Source organism: Rhinatrema bivittatum, chromosome 5, assembly GCF_901001135.1.
Source record: "Rhinatrema bivittatum chromosome 5, aRhiBiv1.1, whole genome shotgun sequence".
Taxonomy (NCBI): domain Eukaryota; kingdom Metazoa; phylum Chordata; class Amphibia; order Gymnophiona; family Rhinatrematidae; genus Rhinatrema; species Rhinatrema bivittatum.
Genome location: NC_042619.1, coordinates 84,163,660 through 84,188,637, shown reverse-complemented (window position 1 = coordinate 84,188,637; position 24,978 = coordinate 84,163,660). Strand labels below are relative to the sequence as shown.

Sequence of the window (24,978 nt, the reverse complement as noted above, 5' to 3'; positions counted from 1 at the left end):
AAAATTTGCTAAATAGGAGGGAGTATAGTGTTGGAAACACTATAATTTGTATTTTTCATGGGGATGGGGACACCAATTTAGCGAAAGAGAAGTATTGGAGACGATGATTTTTTAAAATGATACTGCTTTAAAGTCTTCACAAGACTGTCTTGCAAGGAAACAGTTTTAGGTATGCAGGTTTCCAAGGACACAATGCTGCTGAATATGTCACATCTTGAAGGAAGTGTTTATGACTTTTATGAACTCAGCCTCATGAGAAGTAGTTTCAAATGTCAAATAAGCGCCCGAAGAGTTTCCTTTGTGCATGCAAAAAAGCTGTTGGTTCAAAATAAGACTGTAATTTTGGATATGCATCCTTCAAATATTCTTATAATTTATAAGTATTGAATCAATTATATTTCATGGGAGCAATTTTCAAACAGCCCACATAATATCAAACTATGAAGATGGTTTTAATGCATATAATTTGTGCAAATTTTCAAGAAAAATTACCTATGTTGTTTCTTTCTGAAAATTAGCAAGTTCAAAATATGCATTTTACAAGCATCCATGTTCTTTGCATCTGTTTCTCTGGGCAACGAAGGGGGAGCATATTGAGGCCAATATTCAATAGGCCATTTAGTGGACAACTTATCCGGCTATAGTTAGCCAGATAACTTGTCCCATATAATAAGTGGGATAAACAACCTAACCAACTATATTTGAAAATAGCTGGGTAAGTTTTTGGTTATCCTGCCTTGTGTGGCCAGATAATGTGCTACTTAACCACATATCTCAGAAGCAGGTCTAAAGTTATCCAACTAACCTAGGCAGATATACTTAATATTTGGATAAGTTAGCAAGATAACTCAACCCCTCCCCAGAACACCCCGAAACACCCCTTTTAATCTGGCTAAATTATAGCCAGATAAGTGGATGAATATACCACATTTGCCATTTAGACGGATAACTTGTGAGTTATCTGTCTAAATGGCTTTTGTATAATGACCTCGCTATTTTCCTCAACAGACCTAAACATGCCCATAGGAATGCCTCTTTAATGTGGCTAAAATTGCGTGCAGTATATAAGCCCCCATATGCTTTTAGCCACATTTGAGAAGGGCAATTTTCAGTCAGACTATTGTACCCAGTAAATATCTTTGAAAACTGCCCTCTTGATATCCACTTCCAAGACATTGCCCACTTAGCAGTTTCTTTGATATGGCAGCCCCGATTCATATCCTTTTGGTGGTGATGTATAGTTGTTTTTAACCTCAGATTGAAAATGTTCCAGAACATTCCAAAATAGAATATTTGACATTTTATTCATTAGTGTGCCTAGCCATGACATACAGTTGTGATCGTAAGTTTACATATCCTGACAGAATTTGTAAGATGTGTAGCATTTTAAGAAAACGTGAGTAACCAGACAAAACACATGTTATTTTTAATGTGTTTCAAATCAAACTATTCTGCATCGTAGAACAGCACAATCATTAAACCATAGCAATAAAGGAAATAATAAAATGGTCCTGTTCAAAAGTTTTGCATACCCTTGAATGTTTGGGTTAATATACACTCAAGTTGACACACAGAGGTTGAGATGGCAATGAAGGGTAGGTATCCACACCTATGCCTTGTTTAATTGTAATTAATGTCTGTGTATTAGTCAATGAGTTTCTTAGTTCTTGAGAAACCCTTGTGCATTTCATCCAGGGCTGCACTGACTTTGGTGGTTACTGAAGCATGGGGAAAGCAAAAACTGTCAAAGGATCTGTGAGCAATAGTAGTTCAACTTTATAAATCAGGAAAAGGATATAAAAAGATATCCAAATATTTGAAAATGCCAAACAGTACTGTTCAAACTCTGGTCAAGAAGTGGAAAATTATGGGCTTTGTTACTACCAAACAAAATTTCAGACACAACTGCCAGGAAAATTTATCAGGATGCGAAGAAAAAACCAGAAGCAACTTCTACTGAGATACAGGCTTCTCTGAAATAAAGTAGTGTGAGTGTTTCAGCATGTACAATAGGGAAATACTTGAACAAAAATGGGCTGCATGATAGAGTTACCAGCAGAAAGCCATTGCTGCACCAATACCATAAAACAGTCCGCTTACAATACACCAAACAGAGAAGCGTCAAAACTTTTGGATCAAAATGATTTGGAGTGATAAGGCCAAAATTGAACTTTATGGTCACAACCATAAGCACTGTTTGGAGAGGAGTCAAAACTATCCCTACTACAAGGCATGGAAGTGGCTCTCTGCTGTTTTTGTTGGGGGGTTTTTTGGGAGGGGGGGGGAGCTACAGCGGCACAGGGAATTCAGTCAAAATTGATGGCAGGATGAATGCAGCATCTTATCAGAAAATATTGGAGGAGAATTTGCATTCATCAGCCAGAAGGCTGTGCATGGTGCACAGCTGGACTTTCCAGCATGATGATGATCTGAAACATAAGGCCAAGCTGACCCTTCGTGGCTGCAGCAGAAGAAAGTGAAGGTTCTAGAGTGGCCATCAGAGTCTCCTGACCTCAACATCATTGAGCCGCTTTGAAGAGTACTCAAACATGCAGTTCATGCTAGATAACCAAAGAATTTACAGGATCTGGAGGCTTTTTGCCAAGAGAAATGGGCAGCTTTACCACATGAGAAAATAAGGGGCCTCATTCACAACTATCACAAAAGATTACAAACCGTCATTGATGCAAAAGGGGGCAATACACGATATTAAGAATCAAGGGTATACAAACTTTTGAACAGGACCATTTTATTGTTTCCCTTATTGTTATGGTTTGTTTAATGATTGTGCTATTTTGTGATGCATCATAGTTTAATTTGAAGCACATTAAATACTAGATCTGTTTGGCTATTTAGACTTAATCTTGACTTGTTTTGTATCATATCTGCCAGTTGTGACAATAAAAACAGATTATATACAAAAAAAAAATAACAGATATGTGTTTTGTCTGATCACTCATGTTTTCTTAAAATGCGACACATCTTACAAATTCTGCCAGGGATAGGTAAACGTATGAGCACAACTGTATGTGTAATCATATGGCACTAATCACAAGAAAAGTGTTTTTTTTTCTGGTTGGGGTTGTAAATACAAAAATATCTATAAGCAGATGTTTCCATTTTAATTGAACATACTAAGATTAATTTCCCTTGCAGGCCCCTCCCTTTGGAATTCAATGCCTCTTCACCTACGCACAGAAACCTCCACCCCCACTTTCAAAAAGAATCTCAAAACCTGGCTCTTCCTCCAAGCATACCCCCAATCCTTTTCACCACCTACTAACACTCTCACCCAACCCTCATCTCTCACCAATACCCCCCTAAAATCCTTTAATCCCCTCCAGGATCCACACCCTACACTTAACCCCCTTTCCCTCTAAGAACTTCAAACACTTCATTCAACCCTTACTTTAAAATAATGTGTCTGTTTTTATCTGCACTTATATAACTCCATATATAACCAGTGTACATACCATCTGCTCCTCAAATCCATGTATATATCTTATCCTTATGTATCTGTTCTCTCCCTCCCCCACCCCCCCTTGTTGTATCTATCCCTCCTTCCCCAAGTTATTTAGTTATCTGCTTTGTTACTGTGTTACATATTGTTCTTTGTAAAGGCCTCGCCTATATATTCCTTGTTATAAGTTACTTGTAAACCGGCACGATGTGCAAACGGTTGCCGGTATATAAAATAAAATAAATAAATAAATAAAAATTTTCAAAAACTTTCTGCATGTAAAATTAGCCTGTATAAGCATATATGCTATTTTGGAAATATCATGAGTATGCATTTACTTGCATTGCTGTGCGTAAATGTTAACAGGAAAAAAAGTGGTAGTTAAGGGACATTCTGTACCAGGGTTTAGAAGTATTCACACAAGTTGCTATGTTGTAAGTGATATACACACATACATTTCCAAACTTGTCTGTACACTTTTACACCTGTTAATTAAGTCGCAGAACTAAATTGCACTTGTCATTTGTCTACAGTTTTTGAGTTGGGGGTTTGGGTGAAGCGGTGGAGGTGTTGGCAAAGGGGGTTATTGAAAGTACATGTACAAATCCATATAATCAGAAGAAGAGTATGTGCATTCTTTATAAAATCATGCCTCCAGATATATATACTCTGGGTTATTATGCATGTAAAATATATGCAAATAATTTTATAAAATGGGTAGATAAAGTATTTGTTTTCCAGCATTACAAATATATGCTCGTATTGAAACATACGCACATACGTTTTGGGGCAGAAATGCTAGCATGCACCTTTATTGGTGACTTACTCAGACAACTGAAAATTAGGCTCACTATGTTCTACCATATTGAAGTTACATTTTTAGATCACTTGTAAAGAATCTCTAAAAATTATTCTATTTGTCTATTTATTTCTACCCTCAACGATAACAATGTATTATCTAAAAATATTAGTGAAATCCATATTTAGGCAATAATCATTTGCAAGCTCCAGGAAGCTTTCTTTTCAGCATCATTTTATTTATTTTAAAACATTTCTTACCCATCCTTCCTACATTCAAGAGCAAGGTACATCATTAGATCCATAATCAAACATAGTTAACCAAAGTAATAAAACAATCATACCAACTTATAGAACTGCAAATAATACTACTAGGGGCTGTTTTGCTTGTTTGAATTCCATTTCAGTACTCACCTGTGAGCTCAGAGTTATGCATGAAACCTGTTGCATGATATGTTAGTCAAAAAGAACATTTTGTCCTGCCCATGTGTACGGTGAACTAAAGTGTGTTAAAAGCTTCTGTTATAATTAATGCCAAAAAAAATCCTCTTAATGCAGAAAAATTGAATTGCGTCACATACAAATGCATTCAAATCAGCTCATTAATATTAAAATGGCAACACAAATTCTGTTAAGCCATGCAATTTGTTTTAACCTTAAAAAAAAAAAAAAACCTCAAGAGATATAGTCTACCCATTTGGCGATATCTTGGCTCCAACCCCAACCCAATACTCCCTGTGCCTCTCTTCCATCCCTGTGTGACTGGAGATTTTCCAAGAGATGTCAAGAAGCTCCAAAGCCAAATGTTAACCCCTCACCCAAGACTTTCAAGTCCTCAGGCCTCCTCCTCGCCTAGCCCATCAGAAGTGATGAGAAATGGAGGTAAGAGGAAAGAGCAATCCCCACTTGCTCTTGCCCAACTTGTTCCAGCTCATCAAATGATGCCTACTAACCCTATCGGTCTCCTGCACGTTAAAAGTGTCAGGTCACCTGATGTTATTTGACACAACACTTCAGATGAAGTAGACAAGGGCGCCCATGAAGAGGGGAGATCTTGGGGGCTTGGCGCTCCTCAGGGGGAGACAGACAGGCAATGAAACATAGCCCCTTGATACTACTTGGGGGCGGGGTTTCCAGCTGACTAGGTGTGTTCTTGCTTGGGAGGGAAGACACTTTCTAGGAGAGGGCTGCTTCAGGTCATGAGCAGCCTTTTAGGGAGATTGTACTGCTTATTCTCATTTTATCATCATTTATTATATATTTAACTTTGTTAATTTTCCACCATCAGCCTTGGGAAAGGCGGTTAAAAATCAAATTAATTGAACTGAGCGTATCTTAGAGAGGGCAAAATTGGGTTGTCAGTACTGCAGCCTATAATGTGCATGAGTTGCCAGTTTTAGTAGAACTGGATTAGCACATTATTAAAGCCTTAACATAGTAAATAGTATGTTAAATAGCCTGCACTCATGCATGTTTTTAACACCCTATATTAAATAGTCCCAAAATGTGGAAAATCCTTCGTCATGCCTGTTTCTTAAATTTGCTTTTCCTCTGTCTTCTCTGTCTTGATCCTCTCCCTACATTAAATTTTGCAGGAAAAAGATTCAAATATGAGCAAACATCTGAACTCTTCCAGGTTTTGCAGATGATTTAGACCGACTGAGCTAAAAAAAAAAAAAAAAAAAAAGAAAGAAAGAAATTTATCAAGTTATATAATCTGATGAAACCTTGAGCTCTTTAGTAGGAGAAAATAAATACAATTATTTTATATGAGTACACTTGCGAGGTTTACAAAGAGGCAGGATATATCTAGAAGGACCAGCTCTGAGAAATAAATTGGTAGGGATCACTAAAAGTTGTTTTGAGTAGACTCAACAAACTGACTCAGTCCCTGCACTCACTGCCTTCTGCTGATACCAGACCTGGGAGCTTGAGATCCATGTTGGGAGGTAAATGATCAAAGGTATGGGGGTTTAAAGGTCCACCCAGGGACAGGAAGTTATGTTTCCCCAGAATTTCATCACACTAGGCACAGGCCTTGAGGGCCTTATATAAACCCAAATGTGTTTGCAGCGTTCCCAGCCCTGGTCAGCCCAAGAAGTGAAAAATAAGCTTGGGGATTGGAATTTACAGTATATTGTTTAAATGAGTTAGAAGTTCTCTTTGAAATGTGATGCATACATATATGTACACAACGTTTATTATAAACATTATTCCAGAGCCACAGACTGGATTCCGTATTGCTTTTAAAATGTTGGATACAGATGGCAATGAGCAAGTTGAGAAAAAGGAATTCTTTAAGGTAAGTATAAGTTAATTTTGTTTTCTACAGATAACTGTACACAAATGCTATTTACGCATAGTCCATTTACACACAATAAAACCTTTGGAAAATTCAGCCCCATGGAGTGAATTTTCAAAGGAGTTATGTATGTAAAAGTTGTAATTTTTAAAAACCCATTTACACATATAAAACCTTCTGAAAATGACTTCCTAAGGCTTTTGTTCAGCATTCATGCCCAAGATATGACAGTTTAGTTTTGCTTCTCTTTCCGGTTGCTCAAAATCGAAATGCTTTACAATGCAACCTGTAATTCACTTGTTGCAAAGTTTAAGGATCGTTGCTTAACTACTTTTCATTGTTTCTGATGAAGTTGTGGAAATTGTCATTGTCTTCTAGCTTTAGTTGTATGATTTGGCATGATCAGAGACCAAGCTTATACAGGAACCTATGTATTAAAATGCAGGCTAAATCTGGCAGAGCATCCGTGCCTTCAAAGGGCATTAAAGTAAGCATAGCCCTTTGAACGTTCACACTGCTTGCATTATCGTTAGTGTATTTTACACAAAAGTATTGATTAGTGGAGGAAATCCCCAGGATTGTACTTAAATTTTATATTTATTTATTTATTTTTATATACCGGTGTTCGATTTTACACATCCATCGGTTTACATTCCAACAAAAATGCAGGAGTCAAGCGTTTCCTTTGTCGATACATTGAACAATAATAAACATAAAAATTGTTAACAAGGGAGATAAAAACATGGGAAAGGTTAACACTAAATGTTGCACGAAAGGGTGCACAAAGGGGAAGTGCCCCTTTGTCGCGCCCTTCGGCGTGCAGCGCCTGCTGGCTTGGCGCCTTTCAATGGTCCGGCTCCGTTTGCAATGGCGTCGGGGGAGGGGGCGGGTCTCTCAATCATAGCTTTCCCCACGGTGCTCTCTTCTCAGTTTTAAAGGTGTTTTTTTCAAAAAGCACATTTAATAGTAATCCTGCTGCCACCAACAAAAAGAGCACCAAAGAGCAGTGACTATGAAGATGACTAATTAGGTAATTATCATACCATTGGGAGGGCAGTTTTCAGAAGCCATTTACCTATGCTGAAATGACTTTTTGAAAATCACCCACCTTTCACAAAGCTCAAAGTACTTTTAAGGGCATTGAATGAAGGCATTCCTGGAAGTGGGGTCATGGTGAAGGATGCAAACAATGTACGGAATTTGCAGTTTTAAAACTACATGCGTTGTTTTACACAGGAAAACTACTCGCAGAAAAACCAGGTGCAAATTTCTGAGGATATGTTTTTCCCTGGCAGTTTTCAATGGGAAAGGCCACCCATATTTTCCCTTTGAGAATTTGGTTCATGGACTATCACTTTGCAGAAAGTTAATTACCTAGTGCAGGTAGTTTTGAAAACTGCTCTATTAATGTTTTGCAGATGCGATCACCTTACCTTTTACATGCCCGCGTCTGTACTAAAAAATGTTGGCTGCATCTTTGAGGTAGGGCCATTGTAAATAGTGTTATATTTCTTATGCACAGCAAACATGTTTACCTTGCACATTAAATATAGCACAGGTTTAGTACTTATATCCCTTGATTTGTAAAATTTTAAAAGGTTCTGAAAATCTGCCTGCCAAAGCTTATTTCTGTATCATTTTGTGAGGCACATCAGAAAACTACTATTAGGAGATAGACTGTTCTAAATAAAAAAAAAAAAAATACAGTAGATTTTAATAAGAACTAAAGTTACATGCGTAAAATTCCAGCAGGTCACTCCCGATTGAAGAATTCCTGTTAAATGAACATACTGCTCATAAAACATGTTTTTTTATGGTAAGGACATTTTATAAGAGTCTTTCTGAAACATCATTATTTTTAACAATTTCTGTTCTGAATAATTAGGCCAAAGAGCAGTGACTATGAAGATGAAGTTGCCGATATTCTGCCACTGTCATAGCCCCTTTTCTGACAGAATTAAAAACAAGAATAATTACTAAGGATTACGGTGTAATGCAGAACCATGAAAGTCGATTGAATGCCCATGGGATTGTATAATCAAGGAAACTGTTTCAGAAATATGATGAGCATTTCATTTTTCTACCACTCAGTCTTGTTCTGAAACTAAAATAACATAGCTGAGTAGGAAGGGAAGACATAGTGTTTTGTTTTTTTTAGTACAGACGCGAGCAAGTTAATGGTAACGGGATCGCAAGTGCTGCAAGAATTTTCTCTTATGATTTTATACCAAGAGTTTGTTGTAGATTGAAAGGATGTTACAGTGTAGAATTTATTTCTTAAATGGCCATATGACTCGATCACAGATAAAAAATAAATAAATAACCAGGATCATTAGCAGAACTTTCTAAACTTTGTTTCTTTAAGCATCAGCTATATGTCCAAGAAAACCACTAAGATTGTGTCTTTGTATTTGTGGTGTTAGTTCTTCTCTGTGCCTCTTTAATAATAGTACATCACTTGACCATTTGTTCTGTTAATTTGAATATAATTAAATTTGTGGTAACTTGACTCTGGATTTCCTTGACAAGTTGCTGTCATCAGGCATCACAGCAAGGGCTCTCCTGGAGTCTCTTTCATTAAGGGATTTTCCCAAAGTTAAGGATTGGGAGAAAACCCTTCATAAGGCAAGCCCTTTGTAAGTCACAGCAGATACATTTTCAGGCAGGCCGAGCTTCATGTGTGGGTTTTGTTCTGTGCTTTTAAATGTCAAACATAAACCAGGTTCAAACATAGATATGAAGGTACAGGAAACAGTCCATTTTGTCTGCACAAAGACTGATAACTTTTTACACCCACAGGCTCTTTGGATGTTTCCTTGACAAAAGAACCGTAGCCTTGCGCTACAAGCATCAAATGCATATGTTAAAAAAAAAAAAAAGAAATGGCACCTGCTTTTACTTCTCAATTTTTTCAAAAGATTTGTTTCTTGGGACAAGAAAATAATCCATTAGCCAGTTATCAATAACATGGATAGCCATAACCTCCCGTCAACGCTTGCTGCCCTCCTACGACCTTGATCCTCAATTCAATATATGCGTCTTGAGTGCATTTAAAAGGCTGAAGCTTTATTTATTTAGAAAAATAACCAAACACCTTGGCACCCAATGCAAGCATCAGTCAAGGTTGTCGGACAATTCACCGTGAGTAAGCTAGGCTGTCCAAAATTCTGGACTGCTGGCCTGCTGTAGTTTAAGCTAGGCCAGATCCCTGTAAAGTCATGAGCCTCTGCAGTCTTTCCAAGACAGTATACCTGTTCCAGTATAACTGTACCCAACTCGAACCGTGCAGCTTCCCAAGGCACCTGGGGCCTCCTACCATATTACTACACTCAGGGCTGGTGCTAGAAATTTGCTGCCCTGTGCGAAAAATTACTGTGCTGAACTCCCCCCACCCCCTTTTTCTGTATTTTTTAACACAAAATTTGTGTTGTTTTCCCCAGTAACCAACATACAGTAGAACTTGTCAGTCTCATGCTCTGTCCCAGGCCCCCTTTTGCTGCCGAAAAAAGATCTGTTCCCTCTGATAACCAAACTGTCAAAATTGACTCACCCCCTGACTATCCACAGGTCCAGAATTTCTAAATTGTGCAGGAATGATCCCCAGGTGCTCCTGAGCCACCTACCAGTACATAAAATTTGGGATCAACTGGGCCCTGTAGCCAGCACGAGTTTGTTGTACAGAAAAACATGCACTACTGTGGTGCCACCCAGAAAACCCTACAAAAAAAAAGACACTTGGCGCCCATATAGTATTAAGCCTATTGTAATGCATGTTAGGTGTTGGTTTGGCATTTGGACAGCCTTGAGTAATCGGAATGACAACAATATAGTAAACTTCCCATACTAAAATAGTGCTAACTGCAAGCTCTCAGACAGGAACAAGCCTATCAATGAAAAGGCAAATATTACACCAGACCCTAAAATACCTCCTATTAGGAAAGCAGAAGAAATCAGTTTGCTATAAATTCCTACATAGAAAACTACATGTTAGCAGAATACCTCACTTCACACATGCAGATCATAGACACACTCTCACCAAATACAGAATAAAGAGACCATAACGTATAAACAGAAATGTGTAGACAAACTAAACTGGAGTCTGCAACAAGCTAGACTCTGTATGCAATGAAGCAATGGAAAAACAGAAATATCATCAGTCCTCATAAATCAAACAACAAAATCAAGAAGTATAAATCAATCATAATAAATCATACTAATAAAAATAATATTGCCAAACAGATGAATAGAATAACATCCAATAATTAAGAATTTATATAAAAAGTTGTAAAAATTTCCAAACAACAATAATATTTTTCAAAATAGCAGACACATGAAATACCCAAAAATTAAAACAAATATGAAAAAATCCCCTACTTTCCCATACCTGAAAACTTTTGATTTCCAGTCACCCTGAGCTTGTGGATTAATGTGGGTGGTACAAACATTTTTCACACAGCCTCCCCTCCCAAAGCAGGCTCCCCTTCACACACACACACACACACACACACACACACACCCATCACCCCCAAGCAAGCTTCAAGTCACACCCACACAGGCATGCTCTCATTCACTCATCGAACCCAGGCAGGCTCCCATTCACAACCAACCAACCCACCCACCTCTCACAGGCAGGCTCCCATTTACACACACATTCTAGGCAGGCAGGCAGGCAAGATTTTCAGGGTCTCTCTTACTCCTCCACTGCTGCTGCTGTTGCCACCCAGTGCCTTATTTGTTGCCGGAGAACAGGATTCATTCCCAAGCTGTAAGAGTCCTTTCTGCGGCTCATCTCACGTGCCATCCAGCCCCATGGTTTTCAACATTCGCGATGTTAACACTTCCTCTATGCTTTTCTCACAGTGCATGAGATGATCATGCACTTGTGAGATGCATGTTTCTTCCGTCACTGGTGGGATGGGGTCTACCAGTGGCTGCAAGGGGTCTCTCCTTAATTTGGCTGCTGGAGGGATGGGATCCACCGGTGGCCTTATGGGCCTACCACTGCTCCCTTTAGTGGCCCCCCACCAGCACCACCACCACCACAGCCACCACCCTCCCAATTGCAATTGCCGTGCGCATGTTATAAAATACATAGGCCACAAGCACATGCGCACTAGATTTTATAATTCGTGCAGGTGGCGTGTGTGGGGGGGGAGGGGAGGATTTTAGGAAATTACGAGCAGCGACAAAATCGGGCCTTTCCCCGTTCCCTCCCAGTCTGCTCCAATTAACGAGCGGACTGGGAGGGATCTTCCCTATCCCCCCACCTAAACTCTATCCTTCTTCCCCTCTCCTCTCCGCTCCCTAAACCCTTCCTATATATCCTTTTCTTTTTGCTTTTGAACTTACTTCAGGGGTGGAGCTGAAGTAAGTCATCGGAACAGTGTACAGAGCAAGTGTAATTTCTGAGCACTCCCAAAAGTTGTACAGAAAAGAAGAAAATACCGCTTTTCTGTACATCCTCCTACTTAATATCGTTGCGATACTAAGTAGGAGGAAAGAAAACTTTTAAAAAGTTTAAAAAATAGTGCTGGCAGACAGGTTCGGGAAATGAATGTTCAATTAACAAGCATCTGTTTTCCGAACCCGTGGCTGTGCGCCGATTAGGAAAACAGACTCCGATAAAGTCAGCGTCTGTTTTCCTAACAGGCGTACGGCCACTGACAGCCAACCACTTGCGGGGTCCCACTGTCAAGGAGGCACTAGGGGCGCGCAAACAACCTTTGCGCCTCCTTGGCAATGCGAACCCTAATTTAAATATTGCATGGCGCCCCCAGGAGAGGTGCTTGGGGGCATGCTAGGAAAGCAGGCGCTGAATATTCAGCACCCGCTTTCGGCACTCTTTTTTTTGCATTGGTCCCCAAGTGTTTTTTATTAGGCTTACAAATACATCCACAAAGTTATTAATCATTCTTTGTTGAATTTTTGTTGATGACAAGTACTCAACTTAAAGTTAGCAAACTGAAAACTTCTTTCCAAAAAGCCAAAAAATGAACTGACAATTTTTCAGATTTCTTTTAAAGATAAAAATTCAGTCATTTTAAGATTTTGTACATCTTTTTCCAATTTCTGGAGAATGTTCATGATCCTCTACCTTTAACAATAAATCGCTCCATGGTGAGACCGCACCCTGAGTATAGTGTGCAATTCTGGTTGGCGAATCTTAAAAAAGATATAGTTGCTCTGGAGAAGGTACAGAGAACTGCGACCAAAATAAGGATGGAACGGCTCCCCTATGAGAAAGGCTAAAGTTAGGACTATTCAGGCTTGAGAAGACGGCTGAGGGGACATATGATAGAGGTCTATAAAATCATAAAAGGACTTGAACAGGTTAATGTAAATCGGTTATGTACTCTTTCAGATAATAGAAGGGACTAGAGGGCACTCCATGAAGTTAGCAAGTAGCTCATTTAAAACAAGTCGAAGAAAATTCTTTTTCACTCAGCACATAGTTAAGCTCTGGAATTCATTGCCAGAGGATGTGGTTACTGGGTTTAAAAGAGGTTTCCATAAGTTCCTAGAGGAAAAATCTATAAACTGCTATTAATTCTCCAAACTCAACAGCCCTAACTTTAGTCTTTCCTCATAAGGGAGCCGTGCTATGCCTCTTATCATTTTGGTCGCCTTCTCTGCACTTTCTCCAGTGCAACTATATCCAAATTCTGTTGTCCAATTGAACCAAATAGAAAAAGACTTATTTTTTTATTGCTTGAGAAATACTGAAAAACACATGTGTACAAAGTTGCACCCTGATTCGAAATTCGAAATGCGGTGCTGCGTTGGACATTTGGATCTGCAGCGGGCATTTGACTCCTAGGTGGTGTTCGCCGTTTCTCAAGCAATAAAAAATAAAATAAGTTGTCTTCTTTGGATATTTTTAATTGCATACAAAAAATCTACAAAATATATATGAATATATAATGAACCTCCATCGCAGAATGACCGATGATTATATATAAGGCTGAGTAAGAATGTGATAGCACGTACCGATGATGCCTAGTATGAAGGTCATTTTCAATAGCGTCTGAAAGAATATAGTCTTTTTTTAATGACCCGAGTAGCATAATTTTTGGTAATATGAAATATTTGTCACTTGTTTTTCAAAATGTAACTCCATGCTCAGGTGCGGACTTCTACTCAATGAGTTCATAAAATTATTTGTTTTACTCTTTGGGACTGGAATCTTCCCAGGCTAGCTTGATCACTGACTCTTATTTTCTAGGGCCTGGATCCTTTGTTGAGTTGGGGGAAGATTACTCCCAAGTGCTAAGGGTGGCTCCTGTGTGTCCTTGTCCCTGGGCAAATGGATACTTGTAGGTCTAGTGTGTGCTGAAGGTGCCAAATAAAGTCACTGGAATCATTGTGTTAGTATCCACAATACTATTGAAACTGTATGAAAGATGGCACAACACACTGTTCACAGCACAACAGAATCTTTCCTTTTACAATCTCTTCCTCAGATCTAATTCCAGAGCCAGGGGAACCTCTGTTCTCCGGGGCTTAGAAAAATAGGAACCTCAGGTGGGTAGGGTGTGCTTTGAATGGATAGGACACCCCTTTCAACTTTCCAAGATTACAAACCTTTCTCTGCACAGAGAGATAAGTTCTCTCTCTCTCTCTCTCTCTCCCCAGGGGTTTAGAAGCACCAGTTGGGTGTCTTCCATGATGTTAGGCTTTGCCTTTACTCACAGTTAGTTGATTTCCCAATTTCGTTGTTTCTGATGCAGTCTTTCTGTTCTTTTCTGTTGTGATCCCCGATAGAAGGGATCCCCTGAAGCAGGATGCTCAGTGCTTCAGTCAGAAAGGAAGGGCAGTCAGACATTCTCCTGGATCTTGAAAACCAAATCTTCCTAAAAACTGAAGATAAACCTGGATTGTATCCTTACAGCGGGTCACTGGCACCCTTTTCCTCATGTAGGCTATGGAGGTCAGGTCGTCCCTAACCTGCACAACTCCAGATCCAGGGTTCCCCATTCCCTGGGCCCAGGAGGCATACAGGCTCCAGTAAGGCTCCTACCACTTAAAAGGTTAAATCCAAAAAATATGCCCAGAGGGAAAAATCCAAACCAGACAGTGAGTGGACTAGAAAGGATAAATCCCTCCTTGACCCTGGTCAGGACCACCAAACAGGACTTGCTTGGCTCCTCTGACTGGGCCTGTAAAACAACAAAAGCTAAACTCCTAACTACCTCCTACACTTGTGCAAACCAAAAGGGACTGCCTCCCCAGCTCTAGCACTTCTATAAAGCATCCCCAGGGGGATGACCACTCCAGAACCCGCAGAGGGAGGGGCTATATTTGGAACCTCCCCCCTACAGTCCATCCTGCACTAACTTGCTGATCTCTAAGAACCCAGAGCTTGCAGGTAACGTGACAGGAGGTGTCCACTACAAAAATATTCTTTTTCTTTTCTTTTTTTTTTTTTTTAACTAAAATACATTGTTTATCTGATTGCAGTGTTCTCAGTGGAACTAAGTATTTTCAAGAATACAAACCAGTAGTTGGTATGAAGATATTGTACTGTGTTTTCACTCAGAAGGCCCAAGCTAGCAACTGTTCAAGGTGGATTGCCACATCCCACACACAAAAGGTTATAGATTAATGCTTTTTGACTCTGAGGAGAAGATTTAAAATGAATAATTGGCCTTCCTGGACCTTGATTCCTACAAATTATGGAGGAATATAAGTACTTACATTTTGGGAGAGGAGAGGTCTTTGTGTGCATGTGGGGGAGGGGGAGGGAAGTGTTGCAACCAAATTAATATTCAGCTGAGTTTTCTGATATTCAGCCAGTATTGCACACAAATATGTAGGTCATGCAAGAGACATGGCTCTAAATAGACACTCCATATAAACCCACAACTACATCCCTTCTGAAAGAATTTAGGAGTGCTAATGCCAAATTCCTTGGAAATCTTTATACTCTGTATGCCATCCTATCAAGATTTGCTTCTTGAGACAGGAATAAATCCAGCTCAACTACAAGCTGCAGCTTTGGGCACAATTTTGCTGCTCCCAGTGCTGTTGGGAAGGGGTGGGCAAGACCAGGCCAGGAGGGAACCAAGCTGCCACCTTTACCTCAGCGACAGAAGTCTGGTTCCACGCGGTAATGTTAATGGAGGAGTGCCACTTCAGCTGTAAAACCGGAAGGGAACCTGACTGCTCAGGACACTCTCTGTCCTGGTGGTGGTCCTGCCGCTCCCTTCCCTCCTTTTTTCCTCATTTTTCTTTCCTCCTAGTATTTTCTCTCCTCTCTTTTATCTTCTCCAAATCCAATTCGTTCCCTTTTGATTTCACTCCTATTCTTTCATCACAAACTTTTCATCCACTGCCTTTTCTGGAGGCCTCACCCAAATGGGGCTCGCCTCTCTTCTATAGTTCCTTATATATCCCATTCTTACCTCTTAGATTAGTTTATTTCGTTTATTAAACTTAACTGATTTTCAGGTAAAAAAAATCAAGGCAGTTTACACATCTAAAAAGAATATAATATTCAGTTCTTCTTCCATGTCTCTCATGTCCCTCCCCTTCCTTTTGTATAGCAAAGTTCCAAACACAAACACAGTTACCACCGCCTTATTTTCACTTTATATGTGCCTTCTGTTTTTCACTGCTCCTTCTTATCATCAGGGTAAATAGCATCTTAGGTGAAAAATGTTGATGGCACCCCCTCCCAGACATTCTTTCCCTTCTCCCTCCATGTGTTCTCTCTCCCTTCAAGCATCCTCCTCCTCCTCCTCCTCCTCCTTTCATTCATTCTCTCTCTTTCTTCCTTCCCATTGTAGGTCTTTAGTTTAGTTTAGTTAGTACTTGATTGATCACAAATCTTACGTAAGTAAGTCAAAGCAATCTTCTCCCTCTATCCCGCTTCTGGTCCCTATCCTAGGTCCTCTCTCTCTCTCTCTCTATTCTACCGCCCCCCCCCCCCCCACTCCATATACCCACACTCCATGTACAGTGTCACTCAAACACACACACACCATCCCATATAGGTCTCCCTCCTGTTCCCCTCACACCCCACCAATATAGGTCTACTTCTCTCTGTCCCCTTCATTACCCCTACGTACAATCTCTCTCCCTGCCCTCCCACCACCACTCCATGTAGGTCCCCTTCTCTCTCACCAGTCTATGTACATTCTCCCTCTTCCCACTACCCTAAATGTCAAATATAACAGCAAACAAAATGGAACAGGTAGGCCTCTTCCCCCACCCCCAATTCCCAGTATTTTCAATCTCTTCCCCTCCCAGTGGCCATATCCCAGCTCTTCTTTGGGCCCACCATCAGCCAGCGAGAGGAATGGCACTTAGTAGCACATCAGCTTCCTTGTGCTCTGTGAAGCCGATCTTACAGTATGAGGTATGTGATCTTGTGGCTCATGCCATGAGGCTGGCCCCACCCTGCAGAGACAGTTGACATGCTATTAAGTGCCACTTCTCCTGCCAGCCAGGTGTGACTTTGAGGCAGATCCAGTCCAGTGCAGTCCATCAGGTGAGGCTGCTGGTGCCAGGGCACACCTTAATCTCACAGTGCCATGGACGACCGCCCGGCTCACCCTACTCTAAGGCTGTTCCAACTTGTCGTGCCTTAACATTTCATCTCTGCTATAAAGCTACTTCCCTCTAACCTTTACTTTTCTATTTCCCTTTCTTTCCGACGGTGTTACAGACCTTACCTTATTCTGTTTTTCTAAGTAATATCGAATTTGTATTTTGTGAATATTTAAGTTTGTTAGCCACCTAGAATAACAGATAATGTAAAGGCGAGGTATAAATGTTTTAAATAAATAAAATACTGGTCTTTAAATGCCCCCTTTTCTACACTGCTGCTTCTTGTCTTTGCTTAGGTCGTTTATTCTTCTTTAAGTTCTTCTTTCTCCTGTTGTTCCCTCCTCTGCTTTACCATGAGCCTTTACCCAGAATGTTGCACCCTTAGCCCCCACCCATTCATACTCTCTTACGTCTTTTTTTATTGTTGTTTTTATCTCCTTCTGTATTTTTTTCTTTTCCCCCTACCTACCTTATCTCTCACACTTGGGCCCACTACCGTTTACTCTTCATTGTCCTTCACTCCTTCTTTTCTCCCACTGATATGCTCCTCCCTCATTTGGTTCTGAGGGCCAGGTTTTTATATTTGACCTATGAAGTTGATGATCCCTAGTTATTATTGCACTTCTGTTTTTGCCTGCCAATGCAGACTTTGCACTTATATACTGCACGGTATTATGCATCTCTTCAGCTTAGTAAATAGAGTGATGTTATCCAGTTTTTACTGCAAAGTTATTGGGCCTATTTCACTCCTGGCCATTGGCCAAATTTGTTGCCTCTTAGTTCATGGAGTCTAATAAACAAAGAAGTTTGTCCCCTTTATCCTGCCTTCAACCAGCAGGGCCTGAGTACCTTCTTGAAATGATAATGGTTAATTATTGAAAGGGGCAAAAGAAAACAGGCTTGAGAGTTTAGTAAGTATGATGGGAAGGAGGGAGCAGAAACCATAAGAAGAAATAATAGGAGACAAATAAAGGTAAAAGGTGTGAAGGGTTTCAAGGTGAATTTTAAAGTCATTTCAATTTACTGCTGATTCAGTATGTCCACCTGCTAGTACAGGACTTTTCTGTACACCTCCCCAAACACAAGTTTAGATCATGGAATAATTTTCAATAGATCAGAGTGAAAAGGTAGCTACTGTTCTATATACCAAACTCTGACCCAGAATCACATCATCTGTAAATGATTTAGTACCAGATACCCTATAAAAAAAAAACCAGTGGCAAGCCCCTTCTGTCCATGCTTCAGACCTGAGGCAAATGGCACTATTTGCCAGCCAGATGACCAGCTATCCCAGGCCAACAAAGACATTTTTTAATTAAAAAGGCCTAGGGAGGTTCTAATTGAAGATCGAGGACACGCACTGGATGCAGTTTCCTTGGATTTCAGCAAAGACTTTGACATTGTCCCCAGGGTTGCTCTCAGTTTAAAAAAAAAAAAAAAAGTCTGTAAAAACAATTTCATGCCAGTGAAAACATGAGCAAGAGGGCCTGTGCATCCTGTACCATGAGCTCAAATTCTGTAAGGCTGCAGTTCTCAGAATTCGAGGACTATGTCTCACCCACTGCGTTTATGTTTCAAGGGATGAATCTTGGCTTAATAAATCCAGCTGTGCACAAGATGTTACAGTAAAATATGCTTCTGTAACAAAGTTACATTATAAGTAAATATCTGGCATACCGTCAGTAAAAATATATACATATTTATATATATATATTTTCATGATTTGGCAACCTTGATGACCTGCATAAAAAGCTAGCCTAGGCTCGGGCACCGAAGTGGCTGACTGGGTTAAAAACTGGTTAACTGGGTAGGCTTAGTGGCAGTCTTGGTCATTGCATGCAGAAGGACATGGGTTTGCATGATTACACATAGTGGCTGGATTTAGGGCTTATTATTGCAGGGTTCCAGAAGGAGCCCTGATGCATGACTCCTGGCTGAGAACTGTCATTGCAATGACTTGATTAAGTAAGTTGGAAGGGCCTTTAAAATAGAGGAGAAAACCCCTCAGAAGTTGCAAATGAAGGTCCATGGTGTTGGATCTTAGCCTTGGTTCTGATTGAGCTGCAAGCCCAAAGAGGCCGGAGGAAACTTTCAGGTCGAAAGAAAAGAAAGAAACTGATTAAATGGTAGATAACATAGGGGTAGATTTTCGGGGGTTACGCGTGTATCTTACATGCATAACCCTTTGAAAATCTACCCCTGCGCACGCTGAGCAAGCCCCGGGACGCGCATATGTTCTGGGGTTTTCAAAAATGGGTGGGGTGGGGCGTGGTGGAGATTCGGGGGCGGGGGCCGGGGGCGTGGCGGTGGTTCAGGGGCGGTCCGGGGGCGGTCCCGAATCCTCCGGCACAGTGGCCTGTGCTGGGGGATGGCGAGCTGGCACGCACAAGTTGAGGCAGGCGTAACTTTGGAAACAAAAGGTGGGGGGCATTTAGTTAGGGCTGGGGGGTGGGCTAGATAGGGGAAGTTGGGGGAGATCGAAAAAAAAGTTCCCTCCAAGGCCACTCCTATTTCGGAATGGCCTTTGAGGGACCGGGGAAAGCCATCGGGGCTCCCCTTGCGCGCGCCAACCCCAGATTTTATAACATGCGCGCGGCTGCACACGCATGTTATAAAATCGGGCATAGATCTGTTCACGCTTGGTTGCGCGAACAAATCTACACCTGCGCATATTTTTTTAAGATCTGGCCCATAGGGTATTGTCTGAAGGGTTATCAGTAGATTGCCTCAGAGATTCATCTGGGGCTAGGTCTGTTCAGTATTTTTGTGAGTGATATTGCAGAAGGGAGAGTAGGAAAGATCTGTCTGTATGCAGATGACGATAAGATCTGCAACAGAGTGGGCACACCTGATTGAGAAGACAAAGGGAGGAGTCATCGAAGAAAGCTTGAGGCGTGGTCGTGTTATTAACCTCTAAGCTTCAGTACAAAATAGTGCACTGTCATTCATTTGGGGTACAGAAATCTAGGGGGGGGGGGTAAAATGTAATAGGACTAAAATGCTGTTGTCCATCATTGAGGAGAGAGAACTTGGGGTGATCATATCTGAGGATCTCAAGGTAGCAAAATTGTGCAGCAATTTTTATTTATATATTTATTATATTTTAGCTTATATTTTTCATTGGTAACTCAAAGTGAGTTACTGTCAGGTACAGGATATATTTTTCTCTCCCCATAGGGTTTACAATCTAAGGGCCCTATTTATTAAACATTTTTCCCTTGGACACAATATGGGCGAAAATCTTTAGTAAATAGTCCTAGGTTTACTGGATTTGGTGCATAAGGTTACACAAGGAGGGGTTTACCCTAGTATTTTTAAAACTATGCAGCGGCTTGCTGCACATTTTATAAAATACAGCATAGTTCTGTTCTGAAAATACACACACATGTTTCAGTACACATGAATATTTGCAATGTAATAAAAGCACTTAGTTTCTCTAGTTAAAAACACATGTTCAAAAAAAGATACATTTACACGTAAAAATTCTAATTTATACATGGATGCAGGTATATTTTAAATTATGCGTGTATACCATTTTGAAAATACATGTACACATACTTGAAATCACCAGTTTGCTGATACCTCCGCCAGTTCACCCAGTCTGTCTCCAATTCATCTAGACCCTCTAGAACTTCACTCTCAACTGCCCTCAGTTAACCCAGACCTCCCACCCCAAAACAGCAGACATTTCACTTGGTCTAGTCAATTAGCAGGTATAAAATTATGCAAACAAATTTGATAATTAATACTCATTAATCTATTACAAAATAACAACTTCCACATGTACCACTTGATTCTGCCCTGGAATGCCCCTAAACCAATGTTCCCTCTAATTTCTGAAAGGCTACGTGTGCAAACATTTTCTTTTGCACAACTTTTGATAAGCTGTGTTCAAATTTGTGGACTATGAACCAGTATAATGCAAATAATATCGGGATTTTTTGTGCATGCTGTTTTGCTATTTATGTGGGTTTAATGACCTGTGTTCACGTGCACAGCTTAGAGGGAACAGTGCCCTAGATTGCCCCTTTTTTTTTGCACCAGTAAATGTGGGCACAAAACAGAACATCCACACATACTTTTGATGTTTATAAAATAGAATGTATGCAATTACATACTAATTACATGCATAGATGCTGTTTTTTTGCATTTAACCCCTTTGAAAATTTTCTCGTTTGTACCTGAGTTAATGGAGAGTGAAGTGGCTTGCCTAAGGTCACAAAGAGCATCGGTGTTAGCAGTGGGATTTGAAGCCTGGCTTCCCTGGTTCTCATCCTGCTACGCTACCCAAGTCAGTGGCCAGATCCAGTGGTATATTAGGATTCATGAAGATATGCATAACCAGTGAAAAAAGATGATAATCCACCTGTAAAGGTCAGTGTTGAGATGTCTCCTGGAGTATTGTGTTCAGTTCTGGAGGCAGTATCTCACAGTGAAGGTAATCCTGAGAAGTGCCACCAAAATGGATCTGTATCAAATGCTCTGAGATGACACTTAAAGTCCTGACGTATATTCTAAAGGGAAGGGAGATATGACAGAGACATTCAAATCCCTCAAAGATTAAAATAATACATAAGATGCAAACGTTTTTCAGTAGATAGGATGTTCTAGAACAAGAGGTCATGATATGAAGTTCAAAGAAGGAAGACTCAAAATAACGTCAGAAAATATTACTTCCTGGAAAAAGTGGTGAACGTCTAGGACAGCCTGCCAGTTGAAGTGGTGGAGACAAAATAACAGCAACAGAATTTAAGAAAACATCAGATAAGCACAGAAGATTCTTAGTAGCAAAGAAGTGAAGGAAAGCCAGAAATTAACTATGATCTACAGCAGGAGTGAACAACCTCTGGCACATGTGCCACCTCACAGTTCAACTATCGCATCACTTCTTCTGTGTGCACAATACTAGCACTAGAAACATTTCCAAAATTTGTCGGTCAGTTGTGCTGATGTCAGGATGCACAGGATCAGCAGTGTCAGCCTGGACGTTTTCCAAATGCTCACAGTACTGGCATTTTGCTGGCAGGAAGAGAGGCATGGTGGTTGGAATTGAATAGGTGAGCAGAGGAAAACCCCGGAGACAGCAGGATTTTTATTTTACATGGGAATATTTGATTTCCCTTCCCTAAACCCTTCCTAGCACCCAAAACATCTTGCAAGGAAATGTCAGCCCTTGTTCTACAAAATCTACAGTACCTGAATATAATTCTCTTAAGTTTCATGAAAGGAGAAATATTTTAAAAAATATTATTACAGCACTGCAGGAGTAAAGGGCTGAGGGGGGATATGATAGAGGTCTTTAAGATCATGAGAGGCCTTGAAATAAAGTGTAAATAACCAAGATGTGACTTGGTTATTTACACTTTCAAATAATAGAAGGACTAGGGGGCATTCCATGAAGTTAGCAAGTAGCACATTTAAGACTAATCAGAGAAAATTCTTTTTCACTCATTGCACAATAAAGCTCTGGAATTTGTTGCCAGAGGATGTGGTTAGTGCAGTTAGTGTAGTTGGGTTCAAAAAAGGTGAGGAGAAGTCCATTATTTATTTATTTATTTATTTGTGTTTTTCTATACCGGCATTCACGGAAGTTCGTATCATGTCGGTTTACATAAAACAAGGGGTGAGCAATACATTATAACGTACATAGCTAAAACGTAAGAGTATACATTACAAAAGTATAACAAGTGCATAGAAGAAAAAGTTACAATAAAACAGGGGTTATTCTAACTGGGATTAGAGTTAGAGGAGAGATAAAAAGTTTAACAAGAGGTAAAACATTGTAGTGATTGGTTGGTATTGTCTGTTTCAGTTTAATAGAAGATGCTCAGTGTTGCTGCATTTGATGGAAGTGAATCATTAAGGGTCCGGAAATGCTTTCATGAACAGCCATGTTTTAAGTCTCTTCCTGAAGGTTGGAAGACATGGTTCCTGTCGTAATTCTAAGGGGATTGAGTTCCATAGTGGGGGACCTGCTGTGGAGAAGGCCCGATCTCTCAATGTTATATGTTGGGTAGTATTGTTGTGAGGTACTTGTAGATATTCTCTATATGCTTCTCTGATGGGTCTGTTGGAGGAGTGTTTTTTGAGAGCTATTTGTAGATGGAGTGGAGCCAGTCCATGGATATTTTTGTAGATTGTGGTGAGGGACTTATGAATTATTCTGTAGTGGATTGGTAACCAGTGAAGGTCTTTAAGGACTGGTGTAATGTGATCTCTTCTCCTTTTGTTTGTTAGAATTCTTGCTGCCGTGTTCTGTATCATTTGGAGAGGTTTAGTGTGGGATGATGGGAGGCCTAGTAGGATAGAGTTGCAGTAATCAATTTTCGCAAATATTATTGCTTGGAGCACTGTTCTATAATCATGGAAATGAAATAGGGGTTTTATTCTTTTTAATACGTGCAGTTTGTGGAAGCAGTCTTTGGTTGTTTGGTTGATAAACGATTTTAAATTTAGCCGGTTGTCTATAGAAACTCCTAAATCTCTTACTTTTGAGATTTGCAAGTTGGCTGGCGGGTTTGTAGTGATTTTGCAATTATCTGGAGAGATTAGCATGAATTCGCTTTTTGATTGGTTTAGAATAAGATTTAAGCTGGATAAGAGATCTTTAATTTCTTGAAAACAGTTTTCCCAAAGTTCTAGAGCTTTAGTGATGGATTCTTTGATGGGGATCACAATCTGGACATCGTCGGCGAATATGAAGTGTTTTAGGTTCAATTTGTTTAGCAGTTGGCAAAGCGGGAGAAGGTATAAGTTGAAAAGTGTTGGTGAGAGAGAGGAACCCTGAGGAACTCCTTGTGAAGATGGGTATCTGGGGGATTCTTTGTTGTGGATTTTAACTTTGAAACCTCTGTTTTCTAAGAATGTCTTGAACCATGTTAGTGCTGATCCTGCAATACCGATGTTCGCCAGTTGGTTTAGTAATATGGCGTGGTTAACAGTATCGAAAGCTGCCGATAGATCCAATAAAATCAGTAGGAAGGCCTGTCCTTTGTCGAGGCCCAATATAATGTAGTCAGTCAGTGAGATTAGAAGGGATTCTGTGCTTGAAGCTTTTCTGAAACAGAATTGAGTAGGGAATAGAATTTTGTGTTCTTCTATGTAATCAGATAGTTGTGTGTTAACTAGTTTCTCCATCACCTTGGCAATGAAAGGCAGATTGGAGATTGGACGGAAGTTGTTAGGATCTTTGGGGTCCAAGTTAGGCTTCTTGAGGAGCGGTTTAATGGATGCTAGTTTGAGGTCGTCTGGATAGAAACCCTGGGTGAATGAGCAGTTTATGATGTCCGCTAGGGTTTTGGTTATGGTGTCCGGGATTAGCAGTAGTAATTTAGATGGGATCTGGTCTAGTGGATGAGATGAGGGTTTCATTTTCTTAAGAAGTGTTTGGATCTCTGAGGAAGTGGTGAGTTCAAGAGACTGGAGGGAGATGTCTTTATTATGGAGTGCGTAATTGCTGGCTGGTATGCCTGTATTAGGCTTTAATTGTGTTAGCAGGTTTGTGATTTTCTTACTGAAGAATAATGCCAGCTCATCAGCTTTTGTTTGAGCTTGGTTAGGTGGTATGTCAGGAGGGTTGGCCTGAGTTAGATTGGAGACAAATGTGAATAGCGCTTTGGAGTCGAATATAATGTCATGAATCTTATGTGCGTAGAAGTCCCTTTTTGTTTTTAAAGTGGAGCTCTTGTATGATTGGAGGGCGAGTTTGTATGTAGAAAGTGTAAAGGGGGAAGGGGCTTTACGCCATTTACTTTCTTTTTGACACAGGTTAAGTTTGAGGTTTTTAAGTTCGTTAGTAAACCATGGCTGTCTTTTTGACTCGCCTTGTTTGACTTTTTTTGTTGTCCACAGACAAAGTTTGTTTGCCACA

The 24,978-nt window shown here is 40.2% G+C and overlaps 1 protein-coding gene across 4 annotated transcripts in view; it reads left to right on the top strand.

Annotated features, from left to right (window-relative positions):
* MICU2 (mitochondrial calcium uptake 2) overlaps positions 1–24,978 on the top strand; it is a 537,628-nt gene that overhangs the window by 404,747 nt on the left and 107,903 nt on the right. For all 4 annotated transcript variants that reach the window (XM_029602536.1, XM_029602534.1, XM_029602535.1 and 1 more), the window contains exon 6: positions 6,478–6,560. In XM_029602536.1, the coding sequence (XP_029458396.1) occupies positions 6,478–6,560 (83 nt within the window). The remainder of the gene's footprint in view (positions 1–6,477; positions 6,561–24,978) is intronic.